This window comes from Mesoplodon mirus (assembly GCF_964341445.2).
Source record: "Mesoplodon mirus genome assembly, chromosome: 10".
Classification (NCBI taxonomy): domain Eukaryota; kingdom Metazoa; phylum Chordata; class Mammalia; order Artiodactyla; family Ziphiidae; genus Mesoplodon; species Mesoplodon mirus.
Window position 1 is genome coordinate 86,479,978 of NC_138986.1, and position 13,920 is coordinate 86,493,897.

The 13,920-nt window shown below is 32.6% G+C and overlaps 1 protein-coding gene across 1 annotated transcript in view; it reads left to right on the top strand.

The window, feature by feature from the left end:
* Positions 1 to 13,920, top strand: part of ADGRB3 (adhesion G protein-coupled receptor B3) — a gene marked incomplete at both ends in the record, with an annotated part of 796,225 nt that overhangs the window by 297,731 nt on the left and 484,574 nt on the right. Inside the window, 2 exons of the mRNA XM_082633456.1 lie at positions 7,327 to 7,437; positions 13,695 to 13,856. Coding sequence (XP_082489582.1) covers positions 7,327 to 7,437; positions 13,695 to 13,856 — 273 coding nt within the window. The remainder of the gene's footprint in view (positions 1 to 7,326; positions 7,438 to 13,694; positions 13,857 to 13,920) is intronic.

Consider the following 13,920-nt stretch of genomic DNA (forward strand, 5'->3'; position numbering starts at 1 on the left):
AACTTTCCAAGGGATGGCTAGTAAATTTAATATTTGTGAAAGATTTTGTAAGCCTTGCCTATCAGACTAGGAATAACTATAAAATTTTCTCTCACAAAAACAATTTTTTGTCTATATCACCAGTGCCTAGAATCCTGTCTGGAATATAGTAATTGCTCATTTAATGTTTGTTGAACAAATGGACTCTATTCAGCTCAATGCCTTTGAAAGCATACTGTCTTCTAAAAAATCCCTCTCCAGCGTGGATGCTGGCTAAGGTGTTTAAATAAGTACTGTGCAATCTTGAGACCTCCCATGCAAAGTAAACCTTGCTTTGGTGCTTAGACATGCATCCAGGGAACTGTTCCACTCTGAGTGACTTAAGAAAAGATTTAGAAGCAACTACAACTCAGTGTTTTACTTAGACTCGGGTGCCTGTGTGTCTCTGCACACCCCAGTCCCCCTTGGTCAGAGCCTCTAGGCCTCCAGGTCTGCTGAGAGATGGCCTGTATGTTATGTTCACATGACAACTTCTGACCTGAGAAAATAATGCAATTTGAGAGCTTCAGAAGACCTCGGAGACCCTGTTCCTAGAATCCCCTTTTGCAACAGGAGAAAACGGGTTCGGAGAACTTCAGGTGTGATGCTCAAAACAGGAGCTGCATCTGCTGGTCTTCACTTTATTTGTCCACCCTGACAATTCAGCTGTAGCTCACATCTTAGTTTAATGGTCTTCCTTGTCTCTAGGTATTTGAAACACTGCTTTGAAATGGCTAATCATTTTTAGTTCTCTCTATAGAATGTCCCTTGGGCTTCAATACTGATAATGATAAATGATGGAAACAAGTTTGAATATATGTTAATTGATTATAAGGATAATTTATAGACTAGAAAGATACTGAAACTATTATCCACATGTATTCGTGTGTCCCTGAAAAATAAGCTACAGTATTGAGAGGATAGTTAAGATAGTATTATAGTTATTTTTTAGAAATTACTGTAAGCACTATATGTATGTCTTAGTGGAATCATTTTCATTAAAAACTCAGTTTTGATATTTCTTTCAGTAAACATGTATACAATGATACTGTTGTAAACTAAAACGTTATGTGATAAGACACAAAAATATAGCAATAAATGGTAAAACATGAGTAGAACTATTTATTTTGATATTTATAGATTCTCTAAACAATAAATTCTGTGGGAACAAAATGGATGAGTTTAAAAGCATAAATGACAGAGGAACTTCTCCTTTCTTACCTCCAGGTACAACCTTGAGATCATGTGAGTCACATGAAGGTGGTTTAAGTGCAGGAAATGTGTTTCAGAACTATTCCGATACCAGTGCCTTATGAAAAAGCATGAAAAGTCCATTTCATGGCTTACCCACTGTGTATTTACGTTGAGATGTTTGGATCAAGCAACCATTTACCTAATCTTTTAACTTTCAGTTGGAGTGTAGAATGTACTGATTAGTCTCACGGGGTATCTTGTTAAATTATTTCTTTCAGTAAATATGCATTCAGTGATATTGCTTTAAGTTAAATTTTTCTGTGCTGTACTGTTATAGGAAATGAGATTGAACTTCAGCAAGTGGAAAAGTCCCATATGGATATGAGCCTTAATTTAAAAATCAAAGAGGAATCATTTTTCTTAAACATTCTAAATGAATACATAATATAATACATATAATACAATATGCATAATGTAATATTTATACAAAGGTAACATCTCTCAAAAATACCATACTAAATGTATCACATTTTTCAAGTATAAACTTTCTTATAAAACCCTTCCCTGTAAACTTTTGGGGCACTGACAATTGCTCTAGTTGCCAACAATTTGGACCCAATGGTCCAAAGATGTACTCAACCTGCAGTAAGCTGGGACTTCTGATTCTTATCTAATGGTGGTACCCCATCCATTTGCTCCCCAGGCTTAGGAGCTGCTGGTGACCCATCTATCAAACCCAACCCCCTACCCAGTCACAAATAGTTGTATATGGACAATTGCAGTAGCTCTTCATAGTTTATGTTGCCTCTAATTTTGTTACCCTAGACTCTGCTCTCCATTCTTCAATTACAGTAATCTATCTAAAATTCAAATCAAACCATGATTTCTCACTCATTGCCTCTTAAACCCCTACAAAAGTTTCACATGTATTCATTTATTTTAAATATTTCTTAATATTAATTTTTTATTTTCTCAAAATTTATTTAAATATTTCCTGATATTTATTATATAATTGTCATTAATTTGAATTAATTCTTTGGAAATTGTCTTTCATCCACTTATTCTATTCCTGTTTGGTTCTTTGGGAAAGTGAAATTAGTGTATGTATAATTAACAGTAAAAAGCATTTCTTAAACAGCGTTCTTCAGAATTTCAGCTAATGATGTCTAATTTTAAAATTCCTTGTTTCCAATAGTTCATGCCAGTTCTAGAAATGTCTTTGATGATGTAGACTCCAAAAGATAATACTATTTTTCCCAATCAGCTCTAGGTTTTCATAAAGCACCTGACTATATACGCACTCAACAAAGAGTTGTTGAGGGAGAGAAAACAATTTTTACGTCTAGTCATATTGCAAAAATATTTTTAAAATAATCTCAGAAAACAGAAGAATATCATAATAACTGATGATCCGGTCTCTTCTTCACTACCTAAATATCTCCAGGCCATCTTATGCACACAAAAAAATCTGCATGCAAAATAATTGTGCCAACTCTGTTTCCAGTAAGTGTAAAACTAAATGAATGAATGTAATAGAATACAAGTGCAGCTTAATGTTTTGATTAAGGTAAATAATTTTATGTATTTGAAAGGATCAGGCCATGTTTATTGGGTTTTCTTGGGTGTGAGAATATCAGAGACTATTTTTTACTTATGTTTGTAATTTTACTATCTAAAACAGTAAGTAATTGATAAATGTTTATTGACAAAAATTAAGCATTGTTTTAGGACATTAAGCTTTGTTTTGGGACAGTGAGATTTAAGTTCTAAATAAAGTAATATTTCAATTATTTAAATAATAATCTGAATATATTTATCGACACAATAGCAACAATAGTTAACTCTGTTGACAAAAGAAATGTTGACCATCATAATCATACATAATTAACTTTTAAGTACTTCACTAAGAATTTTATTTTTCCCCATTGAATTGTCCACCAAACAAGTTAAAGAAATGGTTCTAGGCATCTAGAAATTTGCCTTTTGGAGAAGTAATTCTTAGCATGAAATTTATTTGTAGAATAACTATTGAACCCCAGTTATATGAAAAACAGGAGGTGCTTTTAAAACTTGTAAGACATACTTCCTTCCCATATAAGTTCATAATCCAGTTCGGGGAATAAGACACAGTCTAATAAGTAAAAGCCCATTATTGATACAAAGCAGAAGAGAAGTTAGGGCAGACAAAGGCTGATTCTGATTAGTTGGTTAGTTCATGGAGGTGGTGTCATTTGAGGTTGCCTTGGAGAGGGCTTTATTGCAGGCATGGCTAGAGGAGCAGGTGTTTCAGGTGGAGGAAAATAAGAGAAAGGTTGCATTGGCTTGACCATTTCCATGACAAAAAGTAGTGCAATTTGGCTGTAGATTAAAAGGACGGCATATCTCTGAGAGTTTCTTGAGAAGCAACAGTGGGCTAGAATAGTTTCTGTAGAAATGAGAAGGAAAGCTAGCTAACAATATGAAGTTAATATTTATATTGCAAGGTAATTTGCAGTAATAACTGTTATCAACTAATTTGTTGTTCTACTTGTCCATACATTGAAGAAAAATATGGTAAAATAACAAATGGATATGTGTGTTTTTAACTTTTTGATGACTTCACATTATTATAACCCTTCATTTCCAGACAAAAACTTCATGACTGACAATTGACTACCAAGAGTCAGTTTCCAAGTGTATTTGTTTCTTAATGATCTACTTATAATATTCCTGTATGGGGGAAGAAAAGACATAAAACTATACCTAAAGCAACAGATATTCAAAACCTTTTTTTCATGTGACTTTGATTGTATCGTACTTCCAGAGACTACTGCTTTTTATCGAGAAGCACAGTGAGAGAGTGTATATGAGAAAATGTGCCTAAACATGGAAAGCCATATGAGTTTTATATATGAACGCAGTTATTTATCCACCACTTCATCGATACCATCAACATAAAGATATAGGAAATAACCCAGTATTTTCATAAGCCATGTACCATATGTACATATACAATATTATGCTGTACATGACTACATTTGATTCCATAACTTGCTTTTCATTGCTTTCACTAAAGCAGATCATCTTTTTATTTGGCTATGCTGTTTTTCTCGTGTAACTAATGTAGTATATGATATTTGCCACCTCAGAATCATTTGAATATAAATCAACAACCATGAAGAACTTATATTATTCAGAAAGCATAACACACTAAAGGTTTACCTCAACCCATATTCATTAAATAAGAGAATAATAGCAAAAATTATAGCTTTTTCTCCCTAAGTTTAGATGATCCAATTGGCCTTTATATTCATGAGAAATCAAGAAGATGATATCATCTTGAAAGAGAGCACGAATATTTTGAAAGTATTCCATTGTGAGAAATGGATGGAGCCATAGCATTTGTTGTTAAATTTTACCATTGATAACAACCCTTAAACAAAGAAGTTTTTTTTCAAACACTTGGCACATAAACATTGGCAGAAGAATCTCACTTAATTAGATAAGAGTTTATGTGTTTCACTTACAAGTTAGGATTGTTTTAGGTCTGAAACAATCCGTCTAGCACATTAAAAAATACCACCATAGTGTTGCTTTTCCATCTGAGAAAAAGAAGTATATTGTTAGCATGTCTTCTATCTTATAGAGAATTTAGTTATATCAAGACCTCATATTATTGAATAGTTTTAATTTTTTAAGTAAGTTTTAATATAAAGTATATTGATAGCAATAATCAGAAAATTTATTTTAAACTTTCAATTATGTAAAACTTAGGTAATCAAGTCCACTGATGATTAAAAATTTTCTTAAATGCTGTGACCCATGATAAGGTATTGGCACTAATGCTCAAATAACATTGATTATTAATAAGTAGAAGTGACTAGAGTGAAGAATATAGAAATTTAATTTGTAATATAAAATTTGTAATTTGTATTTGAGAAGCTTCAATTACATTCCAGCTAATAATATGAAATAGTTCACTGAAAAAACTAATGCCTATTAAAAAAAAATAGTACGTTACTTGTGTTTAAATTTCAGAAATCATTAAAAATTGAATATGACACTTTTAAAATGATCTCAGAGCCAATCTATATCCTCAGATCCCTAAATTTCAGGATCATAGTCCCTGTAAACTATTTTTCCTTAGAAAACAAATTGCAGGCTATTATCGTGATGCCACCGAGTTGAAGAATTGTCTTCTACTAGAACAGGTAATAAAGTTACCTTGTAGTTAGGAAGTTGTAGGCATGGGATACTTTCTTTGGTGTCCTTTGCTCTCCGGGTGCCAAAACTACCTTAGTGTAAGCATCAGAGCCCCCAGATTACTTATGTGAACATGTGCTCTGACTCAGATGCCCTAAATGATAGACACACACGTGCACAATTTAAATGATAAATTCAAGAGGACAGAAGGTAAAGCATACTGTTAATAAAAAATTACTATTAAATTTCTTTTGCTATTTTCAGATCCAGAGAAATTTCAGTTATATATTGTATTTCAAAATATTGGATAGTGCAGGAGTCTAGATATAAATTTTCTATGTGGTCACTTTCCAAAATCATTAAATGATAGGTGATTAGATACTTCTCATTAGCAGAATGAAGCATGGTTTAGGCAGCACATAACGTACACATAAATGATTGGAATGAAAGGATGTTGGCAGTAATGGAAAACAGTGATGGATTTTCGAGATTAAACCAACTGACATTTTATGAAAATTTCCATTTCCTGCCTTGGATTTTATCTAAACTGACAAAAACAAACACACGTTTAGATTTCTCAGATTTCTCAGGGGATGTTCTCTTGTGTAGAATACCTGGAAAGAATTTCTGACAAATCAATCTGTCAGAAGCCATATTTTAATATTTATGAGGAAATCTGCCAGGCTGGACAAAATCATGTGCTAGTCTTTTCTCCTTGCATAAAAGATCAGAGTTGTGCATAAAAAAAAAAATACACTGCTTAATCGTACAAGGTACATTGTAATATTTTAGCAGAAGATGATTTAAAGATGGATGGGAAAAGCCAAAACAATAAGCTGGTGAAATTATCCATTCCTAAATGTTGACATTATTATCAGTTCTAGCAATCTATTTGCACTATCATTAGAACACATTTTACCCAGTCATGTGTGTCATGTATGAAAGACCTGGTGTTAAAGACCCAAAAGTTTTCTTGGAACATTGAGCACAACTGACCCCTGCCCCTCAGCAATGCTCTTCCCCCACCTACAGTCCTGTGAGCCAGAACTAACCACTCCATTCATCAGGCTTTGGTTTTATTCAAATTATTTTACAGTAACAGTGAAATAAGCATGGAATGCTTACAGAGTTCTAAGCATATAGATTAAAAAATATATGCTATGTGGAATCTATTCTTTTGTTCAGCTTACTTTTTCTCTCCCCCATCTGTCTCTGAGTTAGGCCCAGATTATTTTACTTTCCTAGGAGGTATATGTTGAAAGGATTAAATAACAAAAACCTGGAGTCATTCTCTCTCTTAAACATAACTTTTAAAAGAGAAAACATTATCTTCCAAGTGGTTAGAAAAGGGATGAAGAATTATGTGGGCACAAGGCAGGAGAGAATGAGAGTTATCTAAGCCACCATTTTCTATAAGCTTTGGAGGACACTAAGGGCAACCTCGTCTTTGGGAAAATAGTCCATCAAGTGAATGTTTGCCTTAGGTAAGCTAGGTTACAGGATTACTCACTCCTCAAGGAAGTGCTGAAAAAACTTGTCGAGGTGATTATTCTTCAGCAAAGCAGCTGCTGGTTTGCATCAGGATTCCATCTCTGAAAAACAAAAGTTAGTCCTGTGTTTGTATTTTTTCTCATGTATTGCTTCAAAACACGATCAGAAAAGAATACACTATTTCTGTTACTTCAGCTGACTTAAAACTTGATGTGTCATTTCACTGACTGTTAGCATTGTTTCTTGAAACTTTGTTCTTGTTTACAGATTTTGTTGACTTGAGTTTAGAAATGTTCCAAGCAGATCAGACTAAAAAATTTATAATCGTGGATTTAATCAGTAACTTCTAGGTCTGTGTAGGAACATATTGCATGAGACAGTGATGTAATTTGTGAGAAATGTCTACACACAAGCTTTCATATACCTTTATTCTGTCTTTAGAATTTGGAATGATGGGAGATCATACAATTAAAAGTCAGCGACCTCGATCTGTTCATGAAAAAAGGGTCCCTCAGGAACAAGCTGATGCTGCTAAATTTATGGCACAAACTGGTAATACGTTAGTTACATTTTTCTATTTATTATTGTTAATTTAATGAAACCACTGCATGTCTTCATAATCTTTTGCTGCACATTTGTCAGTTTTTGGAGCTGATATTTTTTTGAGCCATTTTTTTTTGTCACCAGTTAAAGTCCATAAATGGAGTAGCTGTGAACTGAAAAGTGCACAAAAAATGTGTAAGATTTATTTTGCTTTCATTGTGGGACATTTAGGATTTACATATTATTATTTACTTATGTTAATTAACTACTTAAAATGTATATTAAACTTTTAAAGAAACTCAGCAAAGTTATTTCATCAATAATTGATTATTTTAGGACTTTTCAGAATTAATGTATTAAGCAGGATTTTAGATGATGAAATTTAATATATAATATGTTGAATATTTTTTCAGTTGTCATGTATCATATAAATATTAATTGATTGTTAAAGTGTATAGCAATTAGTTAGAAACTTTTTTAGAATTTAATATCTTTAATTTGAAAAGAGTTTTGTTATATAAGTTAAATAATAAAAAGTTGACAGTCTTTATGAGTAAGGTATAATACACTCCAAATAATTAACTATCAACAAAAATGATTTTTTGGTTTATAACATTTTTAATCCTAAATAAATTATATTACTTTAAAATACACCCCTCCAAACATATATATATATATATATATATATATATATATATATATATATATACACACACACACAAATAGATGCATTCCTCTTTTGGCTCATCATAATATATGGGCTATAATTCCCCCTCTTTATTTTGAATATAGAACGTTCTTAGATGAAAACATGATTAATCTGTGTTATAAACATTTTCATCTGTCAGTTTTATTGCAGGAAATTGCAAACTAACAGTTTTATCTACGTCTTCATAAAGTCTTATACATTCCAATCTAGATGATGTGTTTTACTATTAATACAGAAGTTTCAAGTATATGACCAGCTTTTTGACATGACATTCAGACTGATTTTGATGAAATTCCCTTGAAGAATGAATATTTCCTTTAGTTCATGTGATCTTAAGATAATACTTATTCAGAACACTAGATTTGAATCTATAACTCAAAAATGCAAATATTCTTAATGAATTGTGCTCTTGGTAATGGGTGAATAGTAGACTTGAATACATTAGTGACAAGTAGGTCAAAGAACTCTCAGAAAAGGAAGAACATTTAGAATAAATTCTACATTAAGGACAAATTTTTAGCTTTTTAAAAATATATATTGCAACCAAATCCAGAAATGAAGAAAACTTGCTAATCTGGATTGCTTTTCATGCACCTTCTTATTTAAGAAAAGGTGATTTATATTTTTACTCTTTGATTGAACAAGTCCAAAAGTGCATGACCAGGTTCAGGCAAATTTTCAAATTTCTAAATGAATTTTTCTCCCTTACACAGATCAAAAAGTCTCAACTACTGACCAGAGATTAGGGGATGATTGACTCTAAGTAAAGACATAGGGCATGGGCTGACTACTCAGCCTCCTTCTTGTGCCATTTCATGGGGCATTTCTGTAAGATTAGAGGTGCCCTGACATTTTGCAAAAGAAGTGGCAGACATTGGTTTACTGAAATTCCTTAAAATTGGGGTCACTTAATAATGAAATGGTGAACCATAGTTTAAATTTCCAATTATGTAGCAAAATTAGTTTATGCATAAATATTATGCAATTTGGCCAGGAGTTTTTATATAAATTCAGTTTTTGGATTTGCCTGTGACACATACCAAGAAAATTCAGAGTTTTCAGCCAGAAACCTTTTTTGCAAATTCAAATCACAAGGAACATTATATTTTCTTAGTGAGGAATTACTAGTTTCCATTTTAATTTACTCACTATTTTCCAGGCATTGTTTTGTATCTAATATATAGGGACACATGATTTGGTAATAAATAAATAAATAAATAAATAAATTTGGTAATAAATAAATAAATAAATAAAATGCTTCTTAAATAGATCCATGAGGAGCTTTAAATCTATTTTCCCATGTTGTTAACAATAAGTCAGAAAAGTCAATGAACTTCAGAATTAAAATTCTGAAAATATTGATTGGATGATTTAACTAATGAATAACATATAGTTATTATTTCATTTTAAACCAAATATAGTATAGGTAAATATAAATACAGGTATAGGGCTTCCCTGGTGGCGCAGTGGTTGAGAGTCCGCCTGCCAATGCAGGGGACATGGGTTCGTGCCCCGGTCCGGGAAGATCCCGCATGCCGCGGAGCGGCTAGACCTGTGAGCCATGGCCGCTGATCCTGCGCGTCCGGAGCCTGGGCTCCACAATGGGAGAGGCCACAATGGGAAAGGCCCGCGTACCGCAAAAAAAAAAAAAAAAAAAAATACAGGTATAAGACATTTTAAATTTACCTTTCTATGATACTGATTAAAGACTGGAAAACTGCATTATTTAACATAGTTAAATATTTAACATAGTTTTTAAAATGCATACTTTGACACGAGGCAATTATAAAGCTAAACAGAGCAGGTTTTTAAGTTTTTGCCCTTAAATATTTTCTGAGATTATACTTTCACTAGATGTTAAGGTAGTCTGAATAAATACAGCTCAGTATAACACAATAAAATTCTACAAAAGTTGTTTTATTTATACTTTTCTATTTGTCTTTCAAACCAAGAAATTGGTGTTGCATGTAAATAATGATGAGTAATTGCTAGCATTAATTTGAGAACAAAGAATAATGCAATAGGGGTAAAACTGAATAATAAAATACAATATATTTTTATGTTAGTCATGAGGAAAAACAAAGCAAAAGCTATCAGACCGTATAACTTAAGAATTACTTCTCAAAATGAGTAACCTGGCCTCTTCAATCATTATGATCAGTCAACCCAGTATTTAAAAACAAACTTTCTATAAAGTAATAATGTGACTGGCAATGTTTTTAGAAGAGTAATATTTAGTAAAGTCACATTACTTTATCAAAATAACTTGACCATTTGGGTCAGTTTGGTAACTGAGATAGGCTAGTTTGGACATAATTGTACAATGCTCAAATAGTCTAGGACACAGCTGTATTTATAGTCGATGGAAGTGAAATGCCATGATAAGATATAGATATTTAATATAGACATCTAAATTAAATACCAACAAGATGGCTTAAGACATCTTAATTACACATACTGATGTTTTTTAACATCATAGTTATCAAATGATCTTATAAACATATTTAGGAAAGTAGTCTTTTATTCCAGTGGGGAAAATAGTATATCACATGTTATCTAAAACAGAAAAATAAAATTGTGTGTTTCTAATTTCATGATTTTAACATACTAGCAACATTTTTATTAGTATTTTGTTTATAGTTTAAAATGCACTCCCATACCTTACCTCATTTAATCCTCACAAATAGGTTTTGAGGTAGATGTATTACTCATTTTATTGAGAGGTTCAGAGAAATAAAGTGACTTTCTCAAGGTCACAGAGCTAATATGCAGTAGCTTTCCATCAACGACAGAACTTCTGACTTTAATAGCAGTGCTTTTTCAGTTTCCTTTCCTGTTTCGCGTCAAAATAAAGAGCCTTAATAGAACCTTAGATACTGAATCCTTCTACATAATGTGTAATATGCCTTAAGTTACAAGTTAAGGAACCAAATTAGTTTGTGTTATCTCCAAAGACATATATATTAAAAATAGTATACTATACTGTCTTAATGTCAGTGAATTTTTTACAGAATATCTTTGCTATAAAGTATTTCTCACAAAGCCCCAATGTGCTTGACTAGAACAGCCTTCATGCCTTTTGGGATGAGGCTGTAGCAGCATGGAAATCATAACTATTTCATGGAAATGTCACTTGAAATTATAGATTGAGACATAACGGGGTCATTTTGGTAGGTGGGCCAGTATTTCAATGGCAAGATTTGATTCAGAATTTGGAAGCCCATATATATCTTATTCATTTATTTGTTTTGGTTTTGATCAACAAAACGAACCACCAGTTTGAGGGGGAGTGAATAATGCCAATTCTGAGCACTAATTATCAATCCCTCATGACTCAGGCATCATTATCTAGCTTGTTTAACATCATTGTAGCTTCATACATTCAGAAGCAACCCTAAATTTTAAAAATTTTACAGAAATGCACATAAAAATAGTTCTTGATCCTGACTCATTACTCAGTTTAATTAAACTTTCTTTTCCTGCCATCATAACAATGCAATGCTCTTGAGGAAAAATAGAACTGATTGTATTCATAAACTTTATCATTTTACTTATTATAGAATTCACAAGGTTCAAGGTTTTCTGGCTTTTAATTAATCACATTCAACCATAATATTTCTACTTCACTTAATCTCATCACAAACACAGGTTGAAATATCACAAGAAAAATAATTGCATTAGATTTTCCCCAACTTTAAGCTTAATTTTTTTCACTGCTAAATATATATGTGCACGTATATATATATGGGTAGATATTTTTTAACCATTGTCATATTATAGGGTTTCTAAAATAATTATTTTAACCTTGATAGAGTATTCTTTCATGTAAAAGAACAAACTATGAGGCATAGCTTTAAATATTATTCAAATGGTCATTGAATAACATTTTTATAAATTAGTTATATATAAATTGGTAAAGGCAAAAAATATTGAAATAATCAAGGGTGATGTATAGAGCATGACCAGGACAAACACTGATCACAACACTGAAAAGATGTCCTATTTAATATAATATGTCATCCCAGTTACCACTGTGCCCTTATGATATATATCCAGTTATAAATGCATTATATTATTCACACCTCTGGGTGCGTACTGCAGACCAGTATAAGAGCAAATGCTTCCAAACAGTTCTACTCAAAGTGTGCCTGTCTGTGACCTAGTTGTCATGGGCCCTAGAGGAGATAAGAAGCTTACACCAGAATGTAACTTGAACTACTTTATCAAACACATGTTTTATTTCACCTGACTCTTTTTTTTTGAAAAAGAACTTCTCAGTGATCAGCAAGTTGAGTTACACTCTGGTCCAAACTTCATCTGTCTTAGAGTCCCAGCCCGTGGGCCAGGTGCCTTGAGTTGCACTGCAAATCATTTCTAAGTCATGTATTAACCTTTCCAAAAAAGGTGGAAAATGGATCATCATACTCTATCAGTTGAATTCTCTGCTAAATGCAAATCAGATTCTAAACAGAATCTGTAAAATATAAATTGCTCCTTGATTTATATAATCAGTGATGCAGAGTTTTCAGAACACTTCACCAAGTGAAGCAAAAGTAGTCTTCTTCAACAAAGTCTAAATTTAATTTAACTAGTTCCTGCCAGAAGATAAATGGCCCAATTTTGTATTTGTAAAAAAGCAACTGCAAGTTTTCAAATTAGAGTTAAAAATCTATCCTGAACACCATTCCAGAATAGAATTAGAAGCCTGTTGAGATGGTCTTAGAAATTCTTGACTTTAAGTCTCCTTGGGACATGACTTTGGATTATAATAGAACTTAGATGTAGTTTCAGGGTGATGCCTACTCCAAGAAAGTTAATGAATTCAAACATTCAGTGACTTTTAAAGCCTTATTTTTTAAGTAAATTTTAGTTCCAGGTTAAATTAAGAGAAATCATAGAGGAATTTTCCTTCATTTCAAGTAAAACTTACTTCTCTACTGTATATCATCATGGGAAAATTGTGAGCAGAAAGTTTTTGAACAAATTATCACAAAATAAATAGCTGTCATAGGATGAAAAAGTAGGAATTGCACAAGGAATAAATTATAAACAAGTGTGAGTATTCAACACAATAAAAATTAGATATGCCCAAACTCCCAGAGCCCTACCTCATCCAGCATTAGAAAGGAAATTATGGAACAAACGACTGGGGAAGAATACATCTATATATTCCTACTCACCAAAGCCAGAGTAAGTTTAGCAATACATTTTGTTTCCTCTTCCGTCAAAGGACAAAGCTTTAGATTGACTTGAAGAAAATTGCTCCAACAATCATTCTTGAAAAATGCTGACTTGTCCCTTCATAACATCCATGGCCCAGTGAATTTGTGAAGTGGAGTCTTGCTAACAAGGTTATAGCTAACTTGGATCTTGCATCAGTGTAATAGTATCTCTCTTTAAGTTTCTTTTTCTCTGAAATGTTTTTGTGTACCTTTGATGTACTGTCATGTTTTTACATTGAAATTTTTCTTGTATGTCATAATGTCAGCTTGGTATAATGCTTACTAGATGAATATTCAATACAGTATTTCATGTTTATTTGTTGTCTTGCACACAGGTGAATCTGGCGTGGAAGAGTGGTCCCAGTGGAGCACATGCTCAGTTACTTGTGGTCAGGGGTCGCAGGTGCGAACCAGAACTTGTGTATCACCTTACGGGACACACTGCAGCGGCCCATTAAGAGAATCAAGGGTTTGCAATAACACTGCCCTCTGTCCAGGTAGTGTTAGCAGCAACTACAACTGTGGATGTTATTGAATTGTGTCATGCTACGCATTTGGAAC